We start from the raw sequence: 13505 nt of genomic DNA, 5'->3' as shown, positions 1-13505 counted from the left end.
CAAAATTGGGTTCTGATGACACTATGAATGACAGTGGCAGGAAACACTCTTAACTGCTAATATTTTTTTGAGGGGCAGGAACAGTGTTCTTTTTTGGCAGCAAAGGAGAAAAGAAGTTCATCTGGATATCATCTGCTGTGAGAAACAGCAGAATGACATTTGATTCCCCTGTTAAGGCCTATCTGATAGCACTCTTTGATGTAACCAAGGGGCCAGATTATACTACTACTACTACCACCCTCCACTGATCCTTTCTTCAAAAAATATTTCCCTTTTCACAGATATTGAACATCTTTCCACAAGCATATGTGTAGGTGAAGAAGGTTCATACCTGATTAATGCACAATACTGGGCTCTGGAATCCACTGCTTAATTGGTGCAACTTTGCCCCGAGGGTCTGTAAATATTTGGCTTTTGTAATGGAATGCTGGATGCCAAATTCGCAGCGAAACAGAGCAGCAATGGAGTCAATGATGATCAAACGGACCATTCCCCGAGATAGCAAGATGGGAGCCCTCTTAGTAACGCACTCAAACAACGCGTCCTGGAACCAGAGTGGGAGAGCAGTGGGAACAAGCGCTGTGCCCCCTAATCCGGCCTTTAGCCAGCAGTCCTTACTTACACACTGATTGAAAATCTAATATCAGTTGACATCCCATGTTCACCACAGGCAATTTCCTTTGGTAACTGAAGATGCTATTAGATCTCTCTGTTGTTAGACATTATGAGGGAAAATAGAATTAAGGATCATAAAAAAAGGCCCCTCCTGCCCCAGTTTTCTAGTCCAGTGTGTAACACTAATCCACTGAGAAGATGACTCCTTCTGTTCCCCTCTAGACAGATCAGGGTCCCAGAACAGTGAAAGTAAATGTGGAAAAACAGGCTGGGAAAGAGGACCTGAACAAGTTCGAGTTGAAGCTGGCGTCTTGACTTTCATTAGCCCATCTGTGGGATGCCTGTCTAGCTATACCAAAAAAATTGCTACCACATGCCTGAGGTCACCACAGTCACCCAGGATTTAAGGCACTTATCAGTGGCTGCTGTGCAGAGAAGGACCCTACAGAACATATTTTTAGGCCAAATAGATTTAAGATCCTTAAGACAAAGGAGGAAAAGAAAAATAATCTTCATGTAGGGTCTTAGAACAACTACTCAAATCTTATAACCCTTTTTGTCAGATTCTCAAATCTTCCCATTCCAACTAGAGTCCTCCACCTTTTCTGCAGAAGCTGGGAGTTTGGGTGTGGCAGAAGACTAGAAGAAATTAGTTATTAATACCATCCTAGCTGGTGCAGAGAATGATACTCTCTCCTGCACTCAGGCACTCCCTAGAACAGCTGGGGTTGGTTACGGTCAGTCTTCACCTTAGACTTGGCAGATGAGTACATTCTGATTCTCATCTCTCCAACTGACGTCTGACCATGGTCACTGTGGGACAAGGGAGAAGGGGGAGGAGGGGACTGGAATCTAAGGAAATGTGGTGGTAATGTCCATGAGGATACCAGGCATCATGGATAGAGAGAAGGCTTTGGAATTGGATGGGTCTCACTATGTGATAACTGGGTAAGTAACTGCCTCTCAGTGGACTGGGCAACTCTATATTGGGTAGAGGCTCTTCACCTTTTTTACAAGATGGACTGCATGGGATATCTGGTGAAGTCTGAACATCTCAGAAACAACATTTTGAAGTGCATAAAGTATATAAGATTATACAGGAAATCAACCACATTGAGATAGTTATAAAATATTTTTTAAATGAGTTTAAAGACCCCAGATTAGGAACCCTTGCTCTGAAGTGGTGATATTGCTGCCAATTTGCATTTGTCAAGCCTGTTTGCTCTCGAGCTTCCTGCTTTGGTGACAATAATGCTGATTAAATGATGATAAATATGATTAAATGATGAAAAAACAAAACAACCTATAGATACTATAGTATTTGTGTTTTGCAAAGTACTTAACACATTACTTCACAGAATCCTCACAATAACCTTTTGTGGTAGATATTGTCACCATTTTGTAGACAAAAAACTAAGGCTCAGAGAGGTTAAGACTTGCCCAGGGTCATGGTGAACATTTGTTAAGTGGGATTCTATTCTAGCTGCAGGCCTTAGCAAAGCCGGACTTCCAGGAGGTTCCTGTGATGAGGAATGGCATTGAGAGAAAGCCCGACAATGGATGTTGGTAGTGACTGTCCCTGGGCTAAACTTAGGAGGGGGCAGGCTCAGGGAAAGAAGAGCCCATTCTAGGGGAGAGATCTTAGCTACCACCCTTAAAGCAGTGACCAGAAAAGGTAACAAGGAAGAACTGTCCTCATCCTCCTGAATCTATGGATTGCATTCTTTTGGAGGAGATTCCTGTCAGCTGCTCAGAGTGGATTCTGCCCATGCTAGGGAGGGGCCAGCATAGTTCACTGTGCCCATTACTCAGAATGCCTTGAGCTTTCTGTTTGATGCTTTCATAGCCTGAGATAAAGCCAAACTACCTGCAGTCAGCAGGACATGAAAAGCAAACTAAAGAGTTGACAAATTATCTGTTGTCTGTCTGGGTTGTTAGTCCCATTAACTAAATCTAATTCTTTGTTTAAATCTCCAGGGTGTCTCCAATAGAACCTATTTTTGTCGAAAATGATGGCAGCAGTAGTGGTTTAGAAGAATCTTCCATTAATGTGAGTCCTCCCAGTCCCCTTTATTGTATCAGAGGGGTGCATGTGTGCACATCATGCACATGCTTCTGACAGTGGGGTGTGGGTAAAGAAAGGTGCCAGAGTTTGCAGTGTCTGCCCCAAGGTCAGCCAAGCACACTGCCCTCTCCAATGAATTTAACAATGTCTTTGGAGTTTTGCTCAGGGTCTCCCCATTTGGATCTGCAGCTAAACAATTAAGCAGAGCAACAAGCATGGCAGCAAGAGCAGGCTAGGGCCCACAGGACCTTTTTTTTTTTCCCAATCACTAAAGCATTTCTTAAGTACTCACTATGTGCCAGGTGTTGGGAATATAAAGTCAAGTGGAACAGCCCTTAACCTAACAGAGCTTACATTAGGGGGAGCCTGCATGCACGACCATAAATATATACAAAACACATAATTACACAAATGAAGTCTGTTTACTTATGTGTATAAAGAAGATAAAAATATGCTTGAAGTATTTGTACCTCAGAGTAACTGAGGAATGTACTTTGTGACTCCTCCTATTTCAGAATTTCAGTGAAAAGAACACAGACCCACAGTGAGGGTCTGCATATACTGAGCCCAGAATCTCTATGGCAGGCACAATGCCCTAGTCTTCTGAGACAAAGAGGGCCCTTGGAGAATTGATGAAGGCTTGAATCAATGGAAAAAACCATCACTCTTGGCTCTATCATGGCAGGAATGTGTGAGACCAAGGACAAGAGACAAACAGCAAACCTGGTTATATTAAATGATCTGGAGAGGAAGAACAGATCTTGAAACTTGGAAAGAAAGGCTTCTGCTTAGCCCAAGGATCCCTGAGGCTTTCTGCCACACTCTCCTCATTTTACAGATGAGGAAATCGAAGCTCTGCCCATCCCCGTTGATGGCAGGGGAGCCCCCCAGCTAACTAGGTTTTTGAGGGGCAGCTACAATGATCTATTAGCAGCAAAAGGGACAGAAGTTGACCTGTACATCATCTGCTGTGGAATACAGCAGAATGAAATGAGATTCAGTATGAAATAAACTTCCCCTGTTGAGACCCACTTGCTGCCACTCTTGGAGGCAGTTTGCATTAAACTACTTACTGCAGGTCTGAAACCACAAAGCTACAGAAATGTGCTTTATGTTAACAAATGTGTCAGCATAGACAAGAGCAGGATCTTTTTCCTGGAAAATAGGGGGCAGCCTTCCTGGTATGGGAAAAGGAATATTGTTCCTTTGATTGAATATTGATCAATCCCTAAAATTTCATTTTCCGTGTCAGCTTCAGTTTACCTAACCCATCCTTCTGTCAGATCAATCAACCAGACACAACACTGATTTGAGACTCCCTTACTTTTGCACTATTCACCCCCTGGTAATACTCCAGACAGTGAAAAACAGAAATGAGGACAGTGAAGGCCCAAGGACTTGGGACAATTCACAAACTGGGTAACAACCCCATAGCACGTCAGGTATGAGGTAACAGAGCATTTAAGATATGGTGACTTCTCAGTGGGGCTATTCAAATTGTGGGCTCTACTCTGCCAGCAGCTTGCTTTCCTCAACTGGCCACTGATCTCAGACCACTTCCTAAGGCCTTCTTTTTTTGCCCAAGGCTCGTTGGGGCATGTTTGGGGGAATTTTTAGGCACCCTAGAGCCACATACACATAGAACAAAGTCCATTGCCTTTGATGCTGTCTTCTCTTTCAGTGAAACATTTCCAGTGACCATCCCATCTGTCAGAAGTGTCCACACTCTCCCGGGACTCACAAGGGGCACGGCTACTGCCTTTGTAACCATTCACTACTGAGAACACCATCCCATCTGGAGTCAATAGGGCTGTAGTCAAGGCTTGGAGCAATTACCTGGGAGCTGGTGGTCATTTATAACAAGGTTTCATTATGGCTATTCTTGCTGTGGGACTTGCTACTAATCTTTGTATCATTTGTCAGGATCACACAGGACTGTGACCTTTGTGAGTCCTTTTTGGTGACACAACAAACCTGGGGAGTTGGCCAGTGTCCCTGAATGTCTTTTGTCTGTGTCAGCCTCTACTCTTAAAGGAGAATGCTGCTTTCCATCATTTAATTCCCCAATTCTCCCAGAGACCGTGGGGCTGACTGCAGGGTTGAAGTCTGTGGCTTTGCCATATACTGAATCTGCATTGGAAAGGCCTGTGCCTCTGTGTATAATATCCTGATACATTACTTCATTTGGAGCTATGTGTGTTAATTAATGTATTTTACTGTAAATTTTTTAAAATTAAATTTTATGTGCTCTATACCTTTTATTCTTTAAAATTATCTTTTATTGAAAAGAACTTTAAAATTAGGTGAATCCCTACAACAAGGACACCTTCTAAAATCCTTTATTCCATCCAACCGGTGAGCAGAGCAGAGAATGAAAAGAAACCATGTACACATTAGACTTACTACCCAAGTTTGTCCCAGACTCAACCTGTCCCTTCTCTGCAAATGAGAGGGCTGGGTGAAACATTCACTAAGGTTCCTTATTAATCTAAAAGTCAGACGTGATGGATTCAAGAACCCAAGACTTGGCACCCTGGAACCACAGAAGGACCTTGGAGACTATTCAGACCATTGCCTCCCTTTTCCAAGGAAAATGAAGGTGCAGAGATGGAAAGTAATTTACTTCAGATGCCAGAGTATAAGGCTAAAGCTCAGCTCTCTTAGCTCTCCCATCCAGTGTGGCACAGGGGGCCGAAGCCAGGTGGGGAGAACTTCCCCTGGTGGCACTAAATCTCTCATCTGCTTTCACCTATTCAATCAGCTGAAGATAGCTCACCCAATGCCAAAATTTGACTACTCCACCAGGCTTCCTTTTCTCACACCAAATTCTTCCCTCAACAAGCAGCTTCTCAGGATAATTCTGTACGCCTCATCCTACTTGCAATGTGGAATAATACAGTCTACAAAACTTGCTTTAGGGAGTGGCATTTTTAACTGTATATGTACAGAGACCCCCACACTGTAGTAACACAAACTCAGGCAGGTGATACATGGACAGAACATGGGCCTATAGTCAGGAATGCCTGAGTTCAGATCCAATCTCAGACACTTATTAGCTATGTAACCCTAGGCAGATCACTTGAACTCTGCCTCATTTCCTCATCTGTAAAATGGATGCCATAATAGCACCAACCTCCCAGGATTGTTGTGTAAAGCACTCAGCTCAGCAGGTGGTACAGAGTATGTGCTCCATGGATGTTAGCTATTATGATTATGATTAAGATACTGAATCCAGCAAAAAAAAGAAAGCCCATTATGAAGCAGCTTGTTATAAGCCTTTGGATATATTGAGTTCTGCTAGTTGATATATTCTCCAAAAGCCTCTATATTTACTGCACACTGTTTAAATGAGGCTGAAAAAGAACAGTATCATATACAGGTAAATGTAAAGACTATTATGGATCCCAAGTGATAGAAGATAATTTAAGAAATACAGCCCAAGGGCCTCATCTGTAATTCTGCCTATTTAATGAACAGCAACAAGGTAAGATGGTTTTGCATTTTAAACTATAATAAAAGTATATTAAAAATGTAAAAACCATTCTTAGTTCATAAGCCATATAAAAGCAGGTAACAGTTTGCAGACCTTCGCTCTATACTGTAAAACTGATCACCCTAACTAGCCTTGGTATGGAATTTCAATTTTCCCATTCACCTAGAAACCCAGGCTAATCAGAGCTCCAACCCCCCATCTTGTTGTGGGGTACAGGGCAGGGCCAGGATACTCACTATGTCTGCTGCATGCTCAATGAAAATAGAATTGCCAAACTTAATTTTCTTGATGACATCCTGCGGAACATCTGTCCTCAGCTGATGCTGTAGAGCTATAAGCTGTTGCAAACGCTTGTCTGGAAAAACATCCTCTGTACAAATGTAGATTGCACCTAAAAAGTGCAAAAACCCAATTCCCTGTTAACTCCAAAGATTCATCTTATAGTTTCTTTTTTTTTTTAAACCCTCACCTTCCATCTTGGAGTCAATACTGTGGCTCCAAGGCAGAAGAGTGGTAAGGGCTAGGCAATGGGGATCAAGTGACTTGCCCAGGGTCACACAGCTGGGAAGTGTCTGAGGCCAGATGTGAACCTAGGACCTTCAGTCTCTAGGCCTGGCTCTCAATCCATTGAGCTACCCAGCTGCCCCCAGAGTTTCTTATTTTAATGAGCTAGATCCCACAGTAATTAGCCTGCCAGCCCTAAGTGTTTTTCTATTATTTACATTACTTGTCTTTCAGAGATCCCTTCTGAAGCCTCATTCTGGAAAAATGGCCCTCTGCTTTTAAAAGCCCTTCCAGGAAAGCGCGAGGCTCTCAAGATAGAAAAGTTACTACGTCTGTTGTTCTGTCCCAAGTGCAGTAAGATTCATGACATTTGGTCACCGGGTGATTTTCTCGCCTGTCACTCATAAAGAACCCTTTTCTGTGCTGGTAGAGCTAGCACTCACACTAATACAACCAGAAGCTTTTTTTGAAATGCATTGCTGATCTCATTGGGAAGTGAAAAGAGGAAGAAGGCAAACAGACAGCCAAGCCTTCTGAAACAAGACTTTTTACCCTAAAGGAACTTCTGCCACAATTTGGACAAGGACTCTGAAACTGGGTTGGGTTCCTTTGGACTGTGAGCAAAAAAAGATGTTCATGTATTTGTATCTTTATCTCCTTACCAGTTACAAATCTTGGGATCACTATGCTTGCCCCTGACTTGTTCACATCTCAAGAAAGGCTAGTCACTAGCTCTTTGTCCTAACACCACACATCTGTTCCATGTAAACAAACATCCCTCTCATCTGAATCAGTACCTCAGAACTGTGCCTGTGGTGTGAGGCTGTGGGCCCTAGAAGGGAGCACAGTGACAGAAGTAAGCCTGCAAGGCTATCATGAGATCTGTGAATACAACCAATGATAACAGGAACAACAGGTTCATCAATTACTACCTTGTGACTTTGGGCAAGTCACTTAACCTATGTGGGCCTCAGTTTCCCCATCTGTAAAGTGAAAGAGTTGGGCTAAATCACCTTAAGGTCCCTTCAAGTTCTCAAATATAAAGTGTTTTATTATTATATTCCTCATCAAAAAATTTCTGAGGTCACTGCCTGGAAGGCATAGGCTAAGTTTTTAAGAAAAGGAAGCCCGTAAGTTGGTCACATTGGCCTGTGCTTGTAACTAAACATTATTGGCTTTTCCCCTTTTTAATGATGATCATGTCTTGCATTGTGATGTAGTGGAAATTGTGCTGGATATCAAGTCTGAATCTTCATTTCTTTGTTCAGACATCAACCCTGCCACCTCCCCCTGTGACTTTGGGCACATGACTTAACCTCTCTCGCCTCCGTTTCCTCATATGTTAAATGAAGATGTTGGGGAAAATGTGCAGTTTTTCAAAACACTTTTCTCATCCACTGACTCACTTAATCCTTTGAGAAACTTCACAAGGTAGACAAACAGGAATGAGGATTGCTGTTTTATAAATGGAAAAACTAATGATTAAGAACTTATCCAGGACTTAGGGAGCAAGTAAAGGCAAAGAACAGAGAAGAACCTACTGTGAATGAGTAAATTGGAGAAAACCTACAACAGAGCCAAAGGAGTAAGGTTTGCAGAGGCTGTCAATCAAGGAGCATTCCGGAAGAGACTGTGACTGAAGGGAGACTGTTGAAGGGAAGGATTCAAACATAGGAGCTCTCTTTCTCCTGAGACAGGAAAGAGTAAGGACTGAGAAGATCCTTTTCTTACTGATTTCTCTCTTTTGTATTAGAAAGTGACTCAAAGATCCTCAACCCTATTAGCCACATCCCTCTTCAAGACTCTACAATATTATTCTTTAATTTAGGATTATTTTAAGATGAGGGAAACCCTAAACCCTCTCTCCTATCCAATTTCCTTTTCCTCCACTTTCCTTAAATAAACCCCTTGTTCTAACTATTCAAAGAGTGAGTTATCTATTAGATATATCAGGAAACTCACTCAGATCTGACTTCTAGTGTCATCAACTGAAGAAACCAACTGAAGGGGGAGGGAGAAGGGAGGAGGTCAAGAGAAAAGAGGAGGGTGGCAGATCTGATTCCACATCACCATAATCCTTAAAGATCAACCACCTAATACACTACTCAGTCTCTTAATTTATACTCCAGTGATGTTGGCACTATACTACAACATTCATACAACACACACACAATGTAATAGAAAATAATATGAGACAAGTGTAATCAGAGTTCTACCTAAGGTATGAGGAGGAAACACTCATTAGGAAAGGTTCCTCAGAGGTAGTGATTTAAATTTTAGGCTTTCCCACAAAGCTGTCAGGCAAGAATGCATGGAGGGCAGGCCTCAGCTGCCCTCATAACTTGGCTTCACACTAATTAGATGAGAGGCCAAGAGTCAGGGAACCTAGTTTCAAGGACTGGCCCTTCCATTTCCTTCTAGAACTTTGGGCAAACCGCTTCTCTGAGGTTCAGTTTCCTCACTTATAAAATGAAAGCATTAGATTAGATGATCTTACAGATCCCTTCCATGTCTAAGACCTATGATTTAAGAGATATCAATAGACAAATTGGACCTCCTTTTTTTCCAGGTACGAAGTCACCAATTTTATATAAGCATTCATGTAAATTAAGATCTCAAATAACTGCCCCACAATAATCTCATGGTGCACATCCTCTTTCCTAGGACATGGCTTTGCTGTGCATACTGGCATAGGTTGGGTTGAATAGTGATCAAAGGAGTGAACATCATTGGGCCTTTTGGGCTGTCCCTCATCTATTTAAGACACCTGCAATCTTGACTGTTCTGAATCCTATGCTCCTTTTCTAAAGTAAGCTTCAACGTTGTCTAACTTTCATGTTGTACAATTATGTACTTCATGTGTGGGAACTCTAAAAGGTCAGCAATTTAAACTCATAACTACAGTTGTCAGGGGAAAAGTTTCTCAACGCTCTGGGTAAATTTTCTGCCTCTGGTTCCTCTGAAAGCAGTCTCGAAGTCTACTCTTTATCCTGGCCTCTCATCAGAATTCCTTGTCCTTCCCAATGCTCCCAGGAAGAGACAAGATTTGGGAGGGGAGAAAAGATCATTAAAGGCATAGATTTAGAGCTAAAAGAGACTTTAGAGGCCAGGAAAATTAAAGGACTTGTCCCAGACCATTAAACAAAATAAATTTCCACACTATGTCTAAAAGGAAGAAAATAATTACATACAAGCATATGTCTCATTCTGCACTTAAGTGAGGATAGCATGTTTATCATAGTTGTTGCATACAGAGTACTATGGGAGGGTCAACAAAACTCAGTAGCTATGCTTTTCCTAATGTTTGGTGTTTGTAGTGTTCTGCTCGGTAACAACACTGGCTCCAACAGGCCCACAGTACATGGGATCATAGATAAGATCCCATCCCCCTAGTTAGCCAGCCTTGTATATACCAGGAAACATTCTATGCCCACATTCTCATCACCCTCAAGCAGCTACTATGCTCAAAGGCCCCAAAGTGTCAAATTGGCAGGGAAGGTAATAGTACTGGCTTCCTGTTCATCACCATTCTGGAACACTCCAAAAGCAGAAAGCATCTCTACTGCATCAGGGATAGGATTTTTCTCATACAAAAAAGGAAAGCTGGGAAGGAGGAGCTATCGCATTATTACATCAATTCGTGGAACTACTAGAAATTTGAATACATACTGAAGGTCTGTCAGGTGTCAAGGGCAGGACATGTAGCTCCTAATACTCCCAAGTGAAGCCCCAACTAGATTAAAATGTAATAGAGGAATGTTTAACAAAAACAGAAAATTAAATAAAACATAGATAATGTTATTTTGTGTTTTTCTAGGTCAATGTGCCACTTGTAGGGATCTGTTTCTATTTGAATTTGAAGCTACTGGTCTATAGTATCCTACTTTGATCCCCACCTGGCTGTAAAGAATATCTTTTAATAAGTTTCTTTTAGGTACCTATGTCTTACATGTGGATTTCTTTTCCCTCATTCTCCACATAATCACTCATTTGAAGAGGTATTTGCTTCTAAATGAAGGAACTGAAAAGAATAAGAGAAACCAAGTTTTCTCTCTCATTTTTGAGCTCAAATTCAATAGAACTCTCATTTCAACAGCCAAAGCGAATGCCCCTACTTTTAGTACTATGCAGTTTTCCAGGACCTACCCCATATACAGTGTGTCTTCAATATACATGTGAATTAATTCAAAGGACAAGCTAAGTCACAGAATTAGTATTCTTACCCTTGCTTTCACCTGTGTGGCTGTTAGGCTGATCTCTTTTTTCATTGGTTATGGATTTCATCAAGAAGGCTCTCAACTATTCTGCACCCCTCCTTTCCCTGAAGTCTGCCTGTATGAGATTGGCAAACACCCTAGTAATCACATACATCTTGTCCCATTCTGTTGACCAAGTCCACCAGCAAAATGCGAGAGAGCTCTCTATGCAGCCACATCCATCAAGGAATTCTGAGGGATCTCAACAAATTAGAAGACTTCCCACCAGAGTATCCTCTGGTATCCTGCTCCACTGAGTCAAAAAGTTATATATAGTCAAACTGTATTCAGCTAACCAAAACAATATAATTCCAAACCCTTTATATGCCTAGCTTAACCCAAGGAATTATGACAATGCCTGTAAAAAGCCTGCTGTGTCCTTTTTCATACCCGTTCAAAATCTGCATCGATCACTCTGGAAATGATTTCACAGAAATGAAAAAATTAGCTTAACTGTTCTAGCTCACATTGTGTAATATACAATAACTATACTGAAAAATATAAGAATATGAGTGAAAAAGATGGGCTAGTTGCCATAAGAACAAGTAGTTCACTAAGCTGATACCAATGAAAGAAAGGGAAAGTTCCCAAAAGTTTATTGTATTCACAGTGGCAAATTTGTGAGAAGACATGAATGAGGCTACTAAGGTATAGGCAGGCATGGAAAAGTTGGGATCTACATTACTGGAAGGATCATCCATCTTGAGACTACTTGGCTATGTGAATACATCCATCAAAGCAGTGAACTGAACACATGAGGGCAGAAAGGCTAAAGTGAACAGCACAGTAGGACAGGATTTGTAGATAACATGGTGACAATGACTAGGCCCAAAACACAAACCTCCCACAACCTGAAGTGAGAAAACCTTGCTGGATTCCTTGGTAATATATTCATGCTACTGTTAAGTAAATTCCCTTTTGCAAACTGTCATATAATCTTGGGTCTTATTTTGTTCCAATCCCAAGCCTGAACCACTGGACTGGCCTAAGTCAGGCCTGATGTAGTCCTCCTGGCATAGTAGAGGGGACTGGAGAGAAATGATCTGGCTGAAATGAGGGATGAACAATGAGGACTAGCAGTAATACTGAATGATTATATGATTTGATAGGGGAGCTGGGGCTGCCATGCTTCTGATGGTGTGCTTGGTTTTCTCGATGGCACATGGAAGGGGCACCTGTTGGCCCTATGAGATTAATCCATTGGGTACTTAGGGAAGTCGACAAGGAGAATAAAGGGATGGCCATAATAGCTAGCCTTCCTGGGCTGGTGGTTGCTAATGGTCCCAGAATAGGTGGATTACCAGCATAAGAAAAATGAAAAGAAACTACATGCTTTGGCAACTGGATACAGATGTGAATAGTCTCCAAGTCTGTGAGCAATTTTTGTTGTTTTTCTTGAATTGCTTAGTTTGGGACACACCCTTATAAACACTAGACTGGCAGTAAAATATGATCAATGTTATAAAATATTGTTTGTTGAACTTGCATAATGTTGTAATTGGGAATGATTGTACTCTCTAGGCCCACTAGCTAGGTAGTTTTGGTACCTTCCTGTTAATAAATAAATTAAGAACTTTCCTTTTAAGAATTATGCCAAGTGGACTTTTTTAAGGCTCTTTTAAGTACAAGGCACTGGGGGAATCATTCAAAAGGCCAATGCTTGAATTTCTCTAAGACTTCTGACTAAGAATGTCCTAGAACTGTTGGATTGCTGAAAAGGAAAAGTTTTTAAAGGAGAGAGGGTAATGAGATCCTTCTCCACATTCTTTTGGATCTTGGGCCACTTTTGGTGGGTCATGTGTGGGGTTCAGTGATGAAAGACAACATTTGAGACATTGCATCAAATTCTGATTAGTCCCTTGGTCCCTCAAACTCCCATATCAGCAATGGGGAGTGGGGCACTTGTGTCACTTTAAAAGCTTTTGTTCTGACTTCGGAATGAATAGTGCAAATTCTCTCTAATACTTCCAGTGAGGGGTTAATGGCAAGCCTTGGTGACTAGCAATAACCTTGAAAATGATGTGACAAGCTTTGGCAGCAGACTTATTAGCTCAGGAAGTTGGGAACTCCTGGATCCCTCAGTTAACAAGGAGCAAGAGAATTTTATGAAACTACACCCTTCTTGGAAAAAATGACCACTGACGGAGAGGAGTCTTAAGGTTCTGATCTGGATTGCTGCAAGGCATTTAAGAACTGGGAGACCATTATGCACAGTTAACAGGAAAGTTGTAATAATGATCACCTGTGAAAGTCTTGGCTACTCTGATCTACAAAATGATCTAAGACAATTCCAAAGTACTCATGATGAAAAGATGTTATCCACCTCCAGAGAGAGAACTAAAGCAAATTGTAGTATATGGTGAATATGAAAATTTTTTCATGATTTCACAACTGCTGACATATTGCCTTCTCAGTGGTTGGGAGAGAGTGAAAGGTACTGAATTTGGAATTCAAAGTTTAAAAATAATTAAAAAAAAACTCCCACATTGTAAAAAAAAAAAAGTTCTTAATTGGCCAGAAGATGAAAGCTTGAACTGTTGATAGCTTCCTGATTGCCTAAGGCATAAAAAAG

At 41.5% G+C, this 13505-nt stretch overlaps 2 protein-coding genes across 12 annotated transcripts in view; one reads left to right on the top strand and one right to left on the bottom strand.

Moving 5' to 3' along the window:
- Positions 1–4934, top strand: part of KLC1 (kinesin light chain 1) — a 48564-nt gene extending 43630 nt beyond the window's left edge. For 3 of the 4 annotated variants that reach the window (XM_016431322.2, XM_007473491.3, XM_007473490.3), the window contains 2 exons: positions 2593–2665; positions 4362–4934. In XM_016431322.2, the coding sequence (XP_016286808.1) occupies positions 2593–2628 (36 nt within the window). In that variant the 3' untranslated portion in view covers positions 2629–2665; positions 4362–4934. The other variant, XM_016431311.2, reaches the window with a different exon arrangement.
- The window catches only part of XRCC3 (X-ray repair cross complementing 3), a 60218-nt gene that overhangs the window by 1811 nt on the left and 44902 nt on the right, over positions 1–13505 (bottom strand). For 7 of the 8 annotated variants that reach the window (XM_007473500.3, XM_056811206.1, XM_007473499.3 and 4 more), the window contains 2 exons: positions 6410–6564; positions 332–544 (listed from right to left, as the gene is read on the bottom strand). In XM_007473500.3, coding sequence (XP_007473562.1) covers positions 332–544; positions 6410–6564 — 368 coding nt within the window. The remainder of the gene's footprint in view (positions 1–331; positions 545–6409; positions 6565–13505) is intronic. The other variant, XM_007473505.3, reaches the window with a different exon arrangement.

This window comes from Monodelphis domestica, chromosome 1 (assembly GCF_027887165.1).
Source record: "Monodelphis domestica isolate mMonDom1 chromosome 1, mMonDom1.pri, whole genome shotgun sequence".
In the NCBI taxonomy this organism is placed as follows: Eukaryota; Metazoa; Chordata; class Mammalia; order Didelphimorphia; family Didelphidae; genus Monodelphis; species Monodelphis domestica.
Note: the sequence above shows the minus strand (reverse complement) of the source record. Positions and strands in the feature narration are given on the sequence as shown.